The sequence below is a fragment of the Trachypithecus francoisi genome, unplaced genomic scaffold (genome assembly GCF_009764315.1).
Source record: "Trachypithecus francoisi isolate TF-2019V2 unplaced genomic scaffold, Tfra_2.0 Lachesis_group15, whole genome shotgun sequence".
NCBI lineage: Eukaryota > Metazoa > Chordata > Mammalia > Primates > Cercopithecidae > Trachypithecus > Trachypithecus francoisi.
Window position 1 is genome coordinate 13,700,014 of NW_022681460.1, and position 14,639 is coordinate 13,714,652.

Sequence of the window (14,639 nt, forward strand, 5' to 3'; positions counted from 1 at the left end):
TAGAATAAAGTCTGATACACACTATTGGTAGCAGTAGCAAAGTGTAAGAAAAATTGGTAACATAAAAGATGATTACTGAGAAATTTCAATTTATTAACTTATTTTTTATTCCTCTATTAATCTGGGAAAAGATGACCATTTTTTAATTTTACTGATGGAATACCTACCTGGTCTGAGTTTTTGAAACATCAGTGTTCCAAGGGAGCATAATTTGATGGTTACTGGCACAAAATCATATTGGCTGTATAGCGGTCTAGGAATACTTCTATGAAATTAATGATAATACAGTGATTGTGTCCTTGGACACTGTATTCAAAGAGTTTATACTGATGGTTAGCAGAGAGTTGAGGCCCAGAGAAATCTGACAGCAGGATCTTTTATTGACTTCATTCATGGCTTAGGGGAGAAGTGGCTGACATTTAGACCTGAGGCTGTCACTCTAGAGTCATCCCACAGTGAGGGAGGAGCTGGCCTGCCAGCACGTGTTGGTGTCATGCCTGTTTCATGCTGAGAGAACAGCATCACTGCTAATTCAAACAATAGAGATGATTACCAAGGCAGTGGCTTGAGAAGCAATACATACCGACACCGGAGGGGAAAGGGCTATTTATTTAGAAAAGTTCACCATCAAATCACTGGATAGGATAAACAACTCATGGAGAAAATCAACACTTACTACAATCAAAGGGGAATCCATTGTAATTTGCTAGTTTCCCTAGGCACTCTCACTGTGATGTTGAACAAAACTCTCTCAAATATTTCCCACTGGATTAGCAACCGTGATTATGAGAAAAAAAAAAATCCATCTTTTTGTTGTTGTTGTTAATACCCCTTTCCACATTTTACTGAATATATGTAAGCATAATATAGTGTAACTGATGTTAGCGAGGCACCAATTTAGCATTAATTTCTCTGGATGGAAATATGAGCCATATGTTTATGTTAGTAATGGCAACACTAGGCAACTGAATCCTTTCTGAGCAAATTGATATATTTTCATCTAACAGGGAGAGTTCTGAGATCTTGTATTCATTTTGGAAGCATCAGCAGCTTTCAGTACGTACGAGTTTTCTAATCTTATTTTATTTAATTTCTCTACCGGTCTGACTCTGATTAGAGGTTCAAATAAAATGGTGATTCTTCTATGCCTTGATTCTGTTAAAATATTCCTTGTCTCTTGCCCTGAGCAGCAGTAACTGCAAGTAAATTAATTGTTACAAAGTTGTAGCAGAGCAGCACTAGGATTCTTTGAGGTGGCTATTATACTTGATTTCCAGATGGTTGAGGTTTTTCTTTTTTAATATACTCAACCTCACTTCATAAATACATTTTCACAAGGGTACAGAAATCCAGCAGGGAAGCACATCTTTCCAAGTGCTCTCAAATGCACGTAAACAGCTTCCATTTTGGAAGCCAGCAGGGGGTATGTAAAACAAAATGAGTTAAAAAAAAATTGCACATAGAGTAATTTTAATCCATTCCATTTTTAAATACCACAATAAATTTAATTTTCACAATAAATTAAATAGCCATATTCAGTTTACAAAATAGAATTACTTAGTGTGAAACCAGTATTTACAACAATATACATTATGTACATGACATTTCTCTCTGTTGACATACAATGTGGAAGTAAAAGGACTTGACTTTCCAACGTGTGATCGACATGCTATAAGTGACACCATGGTCCATACGAGAAAACAATAGTGCAAAATCACCATAGGAACTTTGGACAATGTCAATTTTATGAGATAAGACATTCTTTTAAATAATAAGAAAATAGCATTTTCTGTTTTCATGGCACCAATTCAGCATCTGAATTAAAGAGCCAGCTTTCCCTTAGGAAAAAAAAAAAATGCATCACTGGATCCTCTACTTCCTGAAGTTTCGCAGCCATTGGTACATTTTCACACATTTATCTTTTGGCTTAAATCTATGAAAATGGTGGGTGACAAATTCTGAATCAAAGGAAGACTAACTCTTTGAGAATAGCTGAAGTCACTTTCCCCCCATACCACCACCTCTTCTTTTTTGTAAATAGCTTAAAAGATGTGACTATGCAGACAGCATTTTTTTTTTTTTTGTAAATTTTCAGTAGAAAAAGAACTGATCTTATATTTGGTCACACACTGCGTATGTACAAGTATACATGGAAAAATGACGTGGATAGCTCTGCCTAGGAAAAGTGCATATTTTAATCTACAGGAGACATTGTGTGTCTCCAGGCACAACACACAGTGTTGTATGACATATTATTTTAGGGCCAGTTCAATGTCCTTCCAGTGATCTGGTAAAATTTTTGATTAAAAGGATGAAAGAATTTGCGTAATTTGGTAATGACAGAGGGGTCCACCTCTGGATGAATGCGCCCCTTGCTGCCCGCCAGGCACTTATTAAAGATAATATTAAACCGCAAGCAGTAAAACCCTCTGGTAGCATTGAAGTATAAATTGTATTGACTTATCCTTGGAGGCAGATTTAGGAACTTCTCCACGAGCTGAAGTTCTGGCAGAGGTTCTGTGATGAGGCGATCTCCATCGACGACATGAAATTGCTCAATTGGAAAGTATTTCAACCACCTTTCCAGATGTTTGGTGTAGATGCTGGTTCTTACTGCTTTATATTTTGTGTTCACTTCACATGTATTAGGGTCTATGGCCAGCTTCTCAAACTTGTAATACGTTTTGTTCTTCCTCTCCTTCCCCTCTAGCACCTGAGTATAATCAGAAATAGCTCTCGTGGTTGGCTCCCTGACAATGATCAACAACTTGATGGATGAGTTCATTTTGTAAATCCTTTCTGGAACCTCCTCCGTGATAAAATATGCTGGGCTCTTTTCAATTGTGATTTGCTGAGGGTAGGAAAAAGGCATCTTTTTCCTATACCACTCAATGCCCTTACCATAATTCTCATCATTATCAAAAAAGTGGATTTCTTGAGAAGCTTTGACCACTGCCGGATGTAGGTTCAGCATTTCAAGCAGGGCCCTTGTGCCTCCTTTCCTCACTCCAATGATAATGGCCTTGGGGAGCTGCTGGACCAGGTCATGGAGGCGAACCTGCTCCTTGGAAGCGTTGCCCTTCCGGAACTCGTGCAGCAGGCCACGCTTAAACTGCAGGGCGCGGAGTGGGAATTCAGCCTGACTGCGGGCACCACCCAGTCGACCTTCAATGGGGCAAATGGGTTGTAGCCTGCAAGCAAGACAGAGACACTTTCAGCTCATTGCAGCTAACTTCTCATTTTCCTGGTTCCCCAGTCAGACCAAGACTTTAAATGCATAAATAAAGCCACTGATTCCCAGCCTGCTGCAATCCATAATGAACATATGTTCGGGAAATTTTATTTTAAGCAACCATGTATTAAATGGAGCACACATAATTGATGAGATTTTTTTATTAGTGCTCCTTAAAATTTTTTATTCCCCAAGCACTTAATTGACTACGGTGCGTACCTCTGTTCGCAGCACAGGATAGACAAGTGACACCAGCCATACTAATAGCTTTTTAACAGCTCACCAGTTAAAATCATTAAGAAAAAGTGAAAGGCAGGAGATTATAATCTTCAGCTGGGAGGTGGAAGGGTAGCAGGGAGGCCATGTGTTTCACGTTTCGTGTGGTATTATTTTCTTGCAGCTCGGCAGCACTCACATGGCTCTTGAAACTCTTTGAGATATAATCTGAAAGGAGGTCCCAGTTTCTGCCCTGGGCTTTTTGCATCATCAACCTGCAAAATTCCAATCTTGGAACTTGCTGAGATTTTCATTCTGAGACTCTCTGCCCTTGGCCTTGAGGATAGCCCGAAGATTATTATATTTCTTCTGCCTCTCTTTCTATCTAAAGAGGTCAGGATTACATTTCCACTTTGCTGAATATAGGATCAAACCCAATTGCCATCAGCAAGTGCTGTATATCACCAACCACACTTGGGACCAGGCATCAACAAGACCTTGACAGGGCCAGAAACCTCAAGCCCTCATTGCCAAGCCCATTAAAATCAGGAACTCAAGCTCATAAAAGAAGGAATGCAATGGATATAGCCAGAAAGGAGGATTTTCACTTCAGTATTATCCTGAATAGTGAACGACCATCTCTGCTTTTCTCAGGGAGAAAGATGTGGTAACAGTCACAATGATAGTAGACAATGGTGACCGTTTAATTTGTCATGGCTAATATATATGGTTAGCAAATTGAGTTTCCTTTTAGGTATAGTCTGAATTGAACTGAAATTCATTATACTTTCCCTAGGTTGACCTGTGAGGGCATTTTAGCCTTCTTGGTAAAAGGAATTAATATCAGTCAAAAAGGCTGTTAAACCAATTGTTACACCTGAAAGCTTCCAATTATTCTAATAATTTGGAGTCTGTATCTCCCCCTCTGTGGCAATGAGGCTGTTGCTTGCTTTTCCCAAGAGACTGTATGGCATCTGAGATGAGAAACAACCTCAAGGTCGTGCCCAGTGATATGGTTTGGCTCTGTGTTCCCACCCAAATCTCATCCGGAATTGTAATCCCCACATGTCAGAGAAAGGGCTTGATGGGACGTGACTGGATTATGGGGGTGTATTTCCCCCTTGTTTTCATGATAGTGAGTTCTCATGAGATTTGATGGTTTAAAATTGTGTGGCACCTCCCCCTGCAAGCTCTCTCTCTCTCCTGCCACCATGTAAGACGTGCCTTGCTGCTTCTTTGCCTTCTGCCATGATTCTAAGTTTTCTGAGCCTTCCCCAGCCATGCAGAACTGTGCGTCAATTAAACCTTTTTTCTTTATAAATTACCTAGTCTCAGGTATGTCTTTATAGCAGTGTGAAAACGGACTAATACACCCAACCTGTTCTGCAGAATTGAGGAGCATGGTCTTGGTCTGTGTTGTTTAAACAACTATCTATCATATTGCTTAAGGAGAAATATAAATGTATATTACTTTTCGTGATGTTTCCTTTCATGATTTTTAAAACAATTCATGCTCATTGTGGAAAGTGTGAAAATATAGAGAATTTTTTTTTTCTTTTTTTTTGAGATGGCGTCTTGGTCTGTTGCCCAGGCTGGAGTGCAATGGCATGATCTTGGCTCACTGCAATCTCCGTCTCCTGGTTCAAGAGATTCTCCTGCCTTGGCCTCCTGAGTAGCTGGGATTACAGACATGTGCCACCATGCCCAGCGAATTTTTATATTTTTAGTAGAGATGAGGTTTCACCATGTTGACCAGGCTGGTCTTGAACTCCTGACCTTGTGATTTGCCTGCCTCGGCCTCCCAAAGTGCTGGGATTACAGGCGTGAGCCACTGAGCCTGACCTAGACAGCTTTTAAAAAACAGGATTTAACCCAGTTAATAGTTTAGACAAGCATGAATTTTGTTTTTACACTTGTTAATGAGATTAATGTACTAGGGCTTTAAATAGAGGATATAAAATTATCAATAGATACATAGGCAAAGATGCTTTTAATTGTGACACTGATTGGAATATTACAAGTTCATCCTTCAGTTCTTCTTGGGTTCCGGTTGAGAATTAAGCTCTAATTCCATAAGGCAACCATTGATGGATTTCTGTTCTAAGCACCTGGAATGATGTCAGTACCATCCTTGCAAGAATTGAGGAAACAGTCACTCAAATTCTCTTTTACAGGATTTAATTCTCTCATAGTACCCTGGCTGAGAGTGGCTGACATAGATAGTCTCTGCTTTGTTTGAGGTCAAATGGAATTTCCCTACTTGTAGAAAGGGTCATTTTTCTTCTTTACTTCCTTCCTTTTTCTACCTTCTACCCTGGGAGATTACACCCTGCAGAACAGTCGCCTTTTGGACTCCCTAACTCAAGATAGGATGTAAAAATATGAGAAAATATCATATTCTTTCCCACTTCTGACAGCATAGATTCTGAGTGTGGGTCCCAGACTGAAAAATCATACAGGTTTAGGATTGGAAGGGATGGGAGAAGTAACATCTGCCTCCTCCCAGAAAGCAGGGTCTTCAGTTAGTGGAGGGTGGGCCTAAATAAGCCTGTGTTACCTTCAGACATAATCTCAAAGTCTCAAGTGAGAGGCTTTTAGAAAGCCCACCAAACAATTCAATTCCAAATAAAAGCTATCCCCTTAGAGACTCGAGACAGAGTAAAAAAAAATGAAAAGAATCATCAACTAAATAATAACGCATTAGTGATCATTAGATCAATTACTAAGTAAAAGATAAATGATTGGAAGCTAATTAAAGGTCAGTTGGGAAGGGCTGGATATAAAAGTTCCATTACAGAGGTAGGCCAATGGCACCACCTCAAGGCTTCTCATTAACCATCAAGTGCTACTTTAGGAAACTGCTGGAAGTCGGTGAGAAGCTCTGATTACACTTTCAGGTAGGTAACAGCTAGTGAGTGGGACAATTACTCAGCAATTTTGAATTGAGAAGCATCAAAGGAGTTCACTTTACCAGTCAAAATGACAGCAACTGAAGGAAAACAAGGACCACTGCTATGTTATTTCTAAATATCTAAGTGATAAGGTCTACAGATTAGCTTAAACTTTGGAAGGAAAAGAAAACTGGAAGGAAGAGATTTTCATTTTTAAGTTTGTATGTGTTTTCATTGATGGTGAGAACTGAACTCATGGAGAACATACTTCAGTCTTTGCAGTGCAAGAATTAATTTTAAAGGGCCGGCCAGGCACAGTGGCTTATGCCTGTCATCCCAGCACTTTGGGAGGCTGAGGCGGGTAGATCTCCTAAGGTCAGGAGTTCAAAACCTGCCTGGCCAACATGGTGAAACCCTGTCTCTACTAACAATACAAAATTAGCTAGGTGTGGTGGTGCATGCCTGTAATCACAGCTACTTGGGAGGTTGAGGCAGAATAGCTTGAACATGGGAGGAGGAGGTCACAGTGAGCCGAGATTACGCCATCGCACTCTAGCCTGGGCAACAAGAGCGAAACTCCAACTCAAAATAAAAAAATTTTTTTTGAAGGGCAAAAAAGGAAGCTTCACATTTCAGAAATTAACTTCTCTGTTCTTGCCCATTAGACTAGACACAGAACACACCAGAAATATTTAATGTGAAGCCAGCTGATGTTGCTGGGACTTCTGCAAGTTCAATACCTCTCAACTGTTTGTCTATTTAGAGCTAAGACCTAGCACTGTAATTTTCTCTCCATGGATTTCCCATTGCTTTCTGGGCAATTATTCTGAGCAACAACCTCCTTGTCTGGTGCATTCAGCCCCTGAAAACCAGAGCTAATTAGCATAGTTAAAACTCCCCACGCCTGCAGCCATCTTTCCAGGGCAATGGATTGCAAACTTGATGAGCTCCTTTAGAGACTCATACATAATTTTAATGCTCCTGATGGCACATTAAGTGTCCACTCATAAATTTCAAAAGGAAGATACATAGATACATCATCACTGTTTTGCTACAGCTAGAGGTCAACACCAGATGCATGCAGACCACACTGAGCTCTAGTAAATGACAGCTTTAGTGTACACAGCTCTATCTCTTCCCTGAAAACAAGTGTCAATGCACACGGAATACAAATGGATCCTGACAGAACATCTTGGTTTGAGCAACTTGGATCTCTCTCTTTTAATGGCTCAATAAATCAAAATCAATACTGCAGAAAAGCATGTTTCCTGGGAATTTTGAGGGAGAAAAACAAGTGGATAGACTTAAAATTATGTCCTAAATAAGTTTACATCAAGACTTAAAGTCACAGGGTGTATAAGCATGTGTTTCAGCACCCACCTATCCAAGCTCCCAACTCTGGCGACTAGATACAGGAGACTCCCAACCGCAAGGCTTCCCAGCACCAGGAGCTTCTGTCTCAGCCACGCCTGCTGTTTGAATAGCATGGCCCTCCATCAACCTTCAGGACTGCTGCAGCCTGCGATAGAAGGACTCATCAGCAGTCATCTCTTAGAGGCTCTGTTGGTTGTCACAGAGCTAAGCAGAGGTGGAAGACAGGTGATAAGCGACACTGCACAAAGAGCAGATCCCACACCAACTCTGATAATTGTCATGATGTAACAGGTATTTAGCAAAACTTACCTTTCTTTTCCTGGCCCATGTTATAAGATCAAATACTAACTCTTGGGGGAAAGATGATAACTAGACAGAACTTGTTAGATAATTGTCAAAGTAAATTAAGATGCATGTAACATATAGTGTGTGTGTGTGTGTGTATAAAATGATTCAAAGAATATGGATAGAATGAACAACATGGCCAGGCGCGATGGCTCAAGCCTGTAATTCCAGTACTTTGGGAGGCCAAGGCAGGTGGATCACCTGAGGTCAGGAGTTCAAGACCAGCCTGGTTAAGATGGTGAAACCTCATCTCTACCAAAAATGCAAAAATTAGCTGGGCGCAGTGGTGGGCACCTGTAATCCCAGCTGCTAGGGAGGCTGAGTCAGGAGAATCGCTTGAACCCAGGAGGCGGAGGTTGCAGTGAGCCGAGATCATGCCACTCCACTCTGGCCTGGGTGACAGAGAAGACCTGTCTCAAAAAAGAAAAAAAATAAAAGAGCAACTTGAGGCTTACCAGCAGGGCAATCATAAACTGAAGGTTCTGCTTCAGAATAACAAGGTGAATTTGAAATCCCAGTTCATAAGTTATCATTTTGAGCATAGCAATGACATTTTAATTACATATGTTTTTGTTTTGTTTTAGTTATGAGTAGAAGGGGGTGAAATCAAAGTGATACTTACTGAAGTTATCAGTGGTAAGTATCAGAATGTCACATGTTTGAGGACAATGGCCTTGGGGAACCTGATGTTTCCCTCCATGTCCTCTGCCCAGTCCTGGGTTCTGAAACATGTTCAGACTAGATGCTTTTGCTATGTGACCTCCCCTGGCTGTCAATGAATTTAGACAGGTTTGGTGATATTGGTCTCACTCTTAGATCATGAAAGAAGCTTACCTGGAAGCTCTGTTCTCATATACCTGAAATAAGGCCAGCTGAGGAGTCTAGGGCTTTACTAGTGCTGTTATTAAATTTTTGGGGAAAATGTAAACTCCCAATTCAGCCTTTCTTATTAAAAATAAATCCAATCTCCCTTTCAAGATAAGATTGTTTGCCTCTTATTGAAACTCAAAATAGTAACCCAAGAAGGAAGCTATACAGATAGAAATGAGTCATGGTTAGAAATTGTTTTGCTGCAATGATATCTCTGTATTGCTGTATGAGGATTTTCCTTGTGCAAAAGGGATATACTAGGATTGAATGATTGACCTATTCATTCATTCATCGAGAAATCACTGAATTCCCAAAGCATTTTCAACTATTACACTAGGTTTATAGGAGATTCCAAAACAGATCCCTAAAGAGTTTTAGTCCTTAGAAAACTGATAATGTGATTAGGGAATCAGGAAACAGCCAGAGAACATTACCCAATCGTGATAATGTATGAATAAGTGTTGGAAAAAGAAAATTAAGGAAAAGGTCAGAGAATGTGGGCATGGTAAAATTTTTTTGTGTATGTGGAATGTACTATGTGAATTGCTGAGGAGACGGTAGGAGGGCATCCTGAGAGGGAGAGATAAGACCAGTACTCATCCAACACATAGTTGACAAATACTTATGGAACATGTCTTATGTGCTAGATTCTGTACTGGGTACTATGGAGAATAGTGGCTGAATAAATAGACACGTTCTTGTCCTGTGGGAGTCCACAGTCTAGTGGAGAAGACAGGCATTAAGCCTACATACAGGATTCATGCATACTTACAAATTGTATTCAGTATGACAAAGGAAAGTTACAGGACCTAGTGGGAAAGAATAATAGGAAGAACCTACTTCAGTGCTTCCTGAAGAAGTAACACTTGGGGTGACACCTGGAGGAGGAGAAGCAAGGAGACACGAGTGAGCAGAGGAACCAGCTCACATGAGGGTTTGAGGAGGGAAAATGCTTGGCTTGTTTAAGAAGTGAAGGCAGGAAGGTGTGGCTGGAAAAAGGTAGAGGGAAAGAGAGAAAAGACTAAGAGCATAAGCAAAGAGAGAGCAAAGACAGGTAGGCTGGGTGAGCCTGTGGTTTTGATGTAGCAGAGGTTGCCTTGTGTGTAGATAAAATGGGGAAGACAAAGAGAGTGAGGTTTCTCGAGGCTCACTGTGTAGCAAGGACATCGTCCAGGTGGTATTTCAGGAAATTCTCAAAAAGCCTATAAAGTAGATGGAGTTATTTCCATTTCATAGGTCAAGTGAAGCTCACAATTTTCTCCAACTTGCCTGTGATCACACAACTGACAGATAATGTGAAGACAAAGACAATTACCTACATAATGTGATTCAGAGCTCCACTGAAAGAACCAATCTCCTGTCTACAGGTTGATGTCTGAAGTCCTCAGTTAGACCCACGTGCTTTGGGCTCTGATCTTTGTTGAAATGCAAATACTGCAGCAAGTTGCAGAACAGGGTGGCAGAAAGAAAACTGTGTTCAAGTCCCCCAATTAAATACTTCCCTTAGTAGCCCTACGGTTTTGAGGTTGGATTCTCTGGGGTTTCCTTTTCTTTTTTTTTTTTTTTTTTTTTTTTTTGAGACGGAGTCTCGCTCTGTCGCCCAAGCTGGAGTGCAGTGGCCGGATCTCAGCTCACTGCAAGCTCCGCCTCCCGGGTTCACGCCATTCTCGTGCCTCAGCCTCCTGAGTAGCTGGGACTACAGGCGCCCGCCACCTCGCCCGGCTAGTTTTTTTGTATTTTTAGTAGAGACGGGGTTTCACTGTGTTAGCCAGGATGGTCTCGATCTCCTGACCTTGTGATCCGCCCGCCTCGGCCTCCCAAAGTGCTGGGATTACAGGCTTGAGCCACCGCGCCCGGCCTGGGGTTTCCTTTTCTTATCTGCAATATGAGGACCACCTCTGGTGTCCCCATTCCATAGTGCTGTAGGAAGAATGAAAGGAGGTTTCCACAAGTGGCATTACTATACAAAGGTTTATTAGCTTGCCAGACTAATGCAAAGGACTATGTGTCATCTGTTTCTTAGCATGAATGAATTTAGTGTGCATTCACAGATGAGGAGTGTGAGGGAATAAAGCTTGTCTGTGGCTGAGCTGCAAAGGGAAGGGATGGGAAAGACAAAGGAAAAATGTGCTTGCCCCATGACCCTTGCAAGGGTCTCCAGCCTCATACAGGGGGCCAATTCAGAGGAAGGCTAGGGAAGTTACCGACCTCTGCTGCTATTTAAACATAATGCCCACACCCTCCTGCTTAAAACTATACTGCACAATGCTTCGTCCACTTTCACCAGCTCCTTGGTCCACCTATCTATTTTTAGCTCCAGTCCACCCATTCTTTAAGGTCTGGGCTATATCACAGTTCCTCTGGGAAGCCTTCTCCAGCTTCCAGTCCAGGATCATCACCCACCTCCACTAACTCTTGTTCTTGCAGTCAGAACCACAGTTAGGCATTTCATTGTGCATGAGTGTTTGATTAGTGTTAGCTGCTTCTTGGTGTGTATCATCATCATCTCCTAGCAATGGGCTAAACCTACTGACTGACTCAGAAGCACTAGAAAGCTTACGGAAAGGTACTAAGCCCAGAATCTGCTTTGCTGCACAGGCCAGTGATTCTCTATGGTAAGTCTGCAGAGCCTTTAAAACACACACACTTGCTACCACCCTCAGATATTCTGATTCAACGAGTGTGAATTAATTTTGTATTTATAAAACTAGAACAGGCTGGGTGTGGTGGCTCACGCCTGTAATCCCAACACTTTGGGAGGCCAAGGCGAGTGGATCACCAGCTTGGACAACATGGTGAAACTCCATCTCTACAAAAATACAAAAATTAGCCAGGCATGATGGCGGGTGCCTGTAATTCCAGCTACTCTGGAGGCTGAGGCAGGAGAATCACTTGAACCCGGGAGGTGGAGGTTGTAGTGAGCCGAGATCATGCCACTGCACTCCAGCCTGGGTGACAGAGCGTGGCTCCGTCTCAAAAACAAAAACAAAAACAAAAATTAAAAAAACACAAAAAAAGTAGAATAAAGTAATAAAGCTTATCATTTTCTACCATCTTTTGTATCTTCAGCCACCAAGGTCAGTAAAAATTATTTCTCCTTAATTTCTTCTTGCTTTGTGCCGTGTAGGCACTTTGTGCCTCCCTTGTTCCTTAATATTTTGGTATACTCTCCTCGTTCATCTCCCATGGCCCTGCATAGTACTATTAATCTTCCTAATATAAGTTATTTTGTCCCTCATCTATTTTTGGTTGTTCACTGGATCAAGTTCAATTGCTTCCTCTTGAAAGTCTATGCCCTTCCTTCTGAGGTCCCAGTGTAGACAGTCAGCTTCTCACCCTCTTAAGTCACTCACTCCAGCCTCTGAGCCTGTCAGGTCAGTCCCTGCACTGTTCCCCATACGCCTTTTCTCTTATCTCTGTGCAATCATCAGCTTCCTTGCTGACCTGGGATATCTTTCCTATGCCTCCTCCTTCGAGACTTCCGGATCTTACTGGTGTCTTCCTAAGAAGTGATCTTGATCTCGGTGGATGTGGAGTTTAGGGGAAAAATCCCAATACACATTCCTTTGGTGGGTAGAAATGGGTCATGTCCATTGTATAAATAATTACAGGACCAAAGGATAATAGTTGGGCTCGGGAATAAAACTTGCAAGGCTTTTGCATGTAGGGGTGAGTGAAATTATAAAATGACCTAATCGTTAAACTGCTCAAGTTTAGCAGACAGGAAAAAGAAGAAAAACATGACAGAATGTGAAGCCTACTGAAGAAGTAGTGCAAGATTTAGGAAACTATGATGAAAAAACTATCAGCATCCAATTACAATACACAGGTCATCTGGTATATACTAGGCTATAAACCCAGTTTTTACCATAGAGGTTTTGCTCTGTGGGATTAGATACTAATCTAGTATCTAGAAGCCAGCCTAGCTTCTCTGTGCCTGAGATGCCTTAAACATGCCTGCTGAGGTTTTTTTTCCTCTTCAGGAGACATGATTTCTCCAGCATTTTGTTCACAAGACTGGTCTGGCTCCCTACACCGCCCCCTCTGGTTACGGCAGGCCCAGTATGCATTGCAAGGTACCTTCCTATCTACTGTGACACTGAGAACTAATATTTTTACTGAAGATCTCAATTAATATGAGTGAGCCACTCATTGTGAAGTGGAAAGACCACTAGATTGGGAGTCAAAAGACCTTGGGTCACATTTTGGTTTGGTTTTATAATGGAAATTTTCTGAGTTTTGCTTTCCTCATCCATAAAATTATGATAACAATGTCTGTCTCACAGCGTTCTTAAAATGTGAGCACTGAGTAAAACAGTAGGATAGAACTTGTGAACATTTGTGCATTGTGCAAAAATGAAGCATAATTAATAGCTTCAGAAGGCAGATTAATTATTGCAAGGCATTTTACAGAGAAAAATAAAATAAATGCAGTTTTCATAAATAGTATACTTGAATTATGAAAAATAGTATTTTTAAGTATAAATAACTTTTAATGGAAATTCTTGTTAAGAATTAGAATGCTAATGCTGTATTTTTTGGTTCAAAGCAAGATGGTACATGAATACACACACACAGTCAATATTTCTCTTTCAGCTCTTCTTGAGCTGAAATCTCTTGGAATTGTTGAGAAATGAGGAGGCCAAGCCAGAAGTTTCTATTGAGGCTCTCCAGCAGATAGAAAGTGAAATCTCATTCTGTTTTGTAACCAGTCTCAAACTATGTCCTAAGAGACAATATCATAGCAGCTCTGAATAAAACTTCCCCAGGGAAAACCAAAGATATCTGGTTAATTTAACTCCGAAAATGCCTCTTTGGTTTTCTATAACATTATAAAGCATTTGAATCTGCCAGGATGGTGTCTTAAAAGCTGGAGATTGTTGCTTTTGGTCTAGGAATATAAGACAAAGAGAAGGCACACCATTCGATCCTTATGGACAATGCTGTTAAATTGGGTAGAATGTTAACTGCTTCTCCAACCCTCAAATCCCATTCCTTTAGCTATGCCAGCTTTACTGGGTATTTTAATAACCTTTCATCAAAGCAGTTATACTGGTAATGGGAAATTTATAGAAAGTTTTTTAAAAAAGTTTATTATTTCTTTTTATATAAAAAGTGGTTGAAGTCCTACAGTGACATTTAAGCTCCTCCTATCTCCAGTTTTTAATCTCTCAGTGTCTTTCATTTCGCCTGCCAAGAACAGCACAATTAGTTTCTTCAGACTCCTAAAGCTTTAACAGACACGGTATCTTGGCTGAACAAAGCAGAGTATCTAAATAACAGAGTATGTGGCCAGAAACGACAAATTGTAGAGACATCTGGCGGTTTCTCTAAAGCAGCACTAAGCAAAGAAAGAAATGAGTCCCCAGATGAAACAAAGAAATAAGGAGATTCAAAAATAATAATAATAAAGATGTATTCAAGTGCTGCTCAAAGGTTTGTAGACATGGTTACCACAAACCCTTGGTACCAGTAAAAACAGTAAGAGGAACAATAGCAGCAAAGTTCATTAAAAATGACTGAACTTATACAGCAGAATTATTCCAAGGAAATCATAACCCTCTTTTGAGTATTAGTTCATTTAGCAACAGCCTTATGAGGTGGACAGGAACTACATTTATTGAACACTAGGGTCTGTGTTACTTTCTTTTATATTTATTATCTCATATGATACAACAGACCTCTGTAATATTATCTTTTTTCTTTTCTGT

The 14,639-nt window shown here is 40.7% G+C and overlaps 1 protein-coding gene across 3 annotated transcripts in view; it reads right to left on the reverse strand.

Moving 5' to 3' along the window:
* Positions 1-580: 580 nt before the first annotated feature.
* HS3ST5 (heparan sulfate-glucosamine 3-sulfotransferase 5) overlaps positions 581-14,639 on the reverse strand; it is a 290,237-nt gene continuing 276,178 nt past the window's right edge. For all 3 annotated transcript variants that reach the window (XM_033234351.1, XM_033234348.1, XM_033234349.1), the window contains exons 4-5: positions 7,720-7,858; positions 581-3,191 (exon numbers count right to left, since the gene is read on the reverse strand). In XM_033234351.1, the coding sequence (XP_033090242.1) occupies positions 2,258-3,191; positions 7,720-7,826 (1,041 nt within the window). In that variant the 5' untranslated portion in view covers positions 7,827-7,858 and the 3' untranslated portion in view covers positions 581-2,257. The remainder of the gene's footprint in view (positions 3,192-7,719; positions 7,859-14,639) is intronic.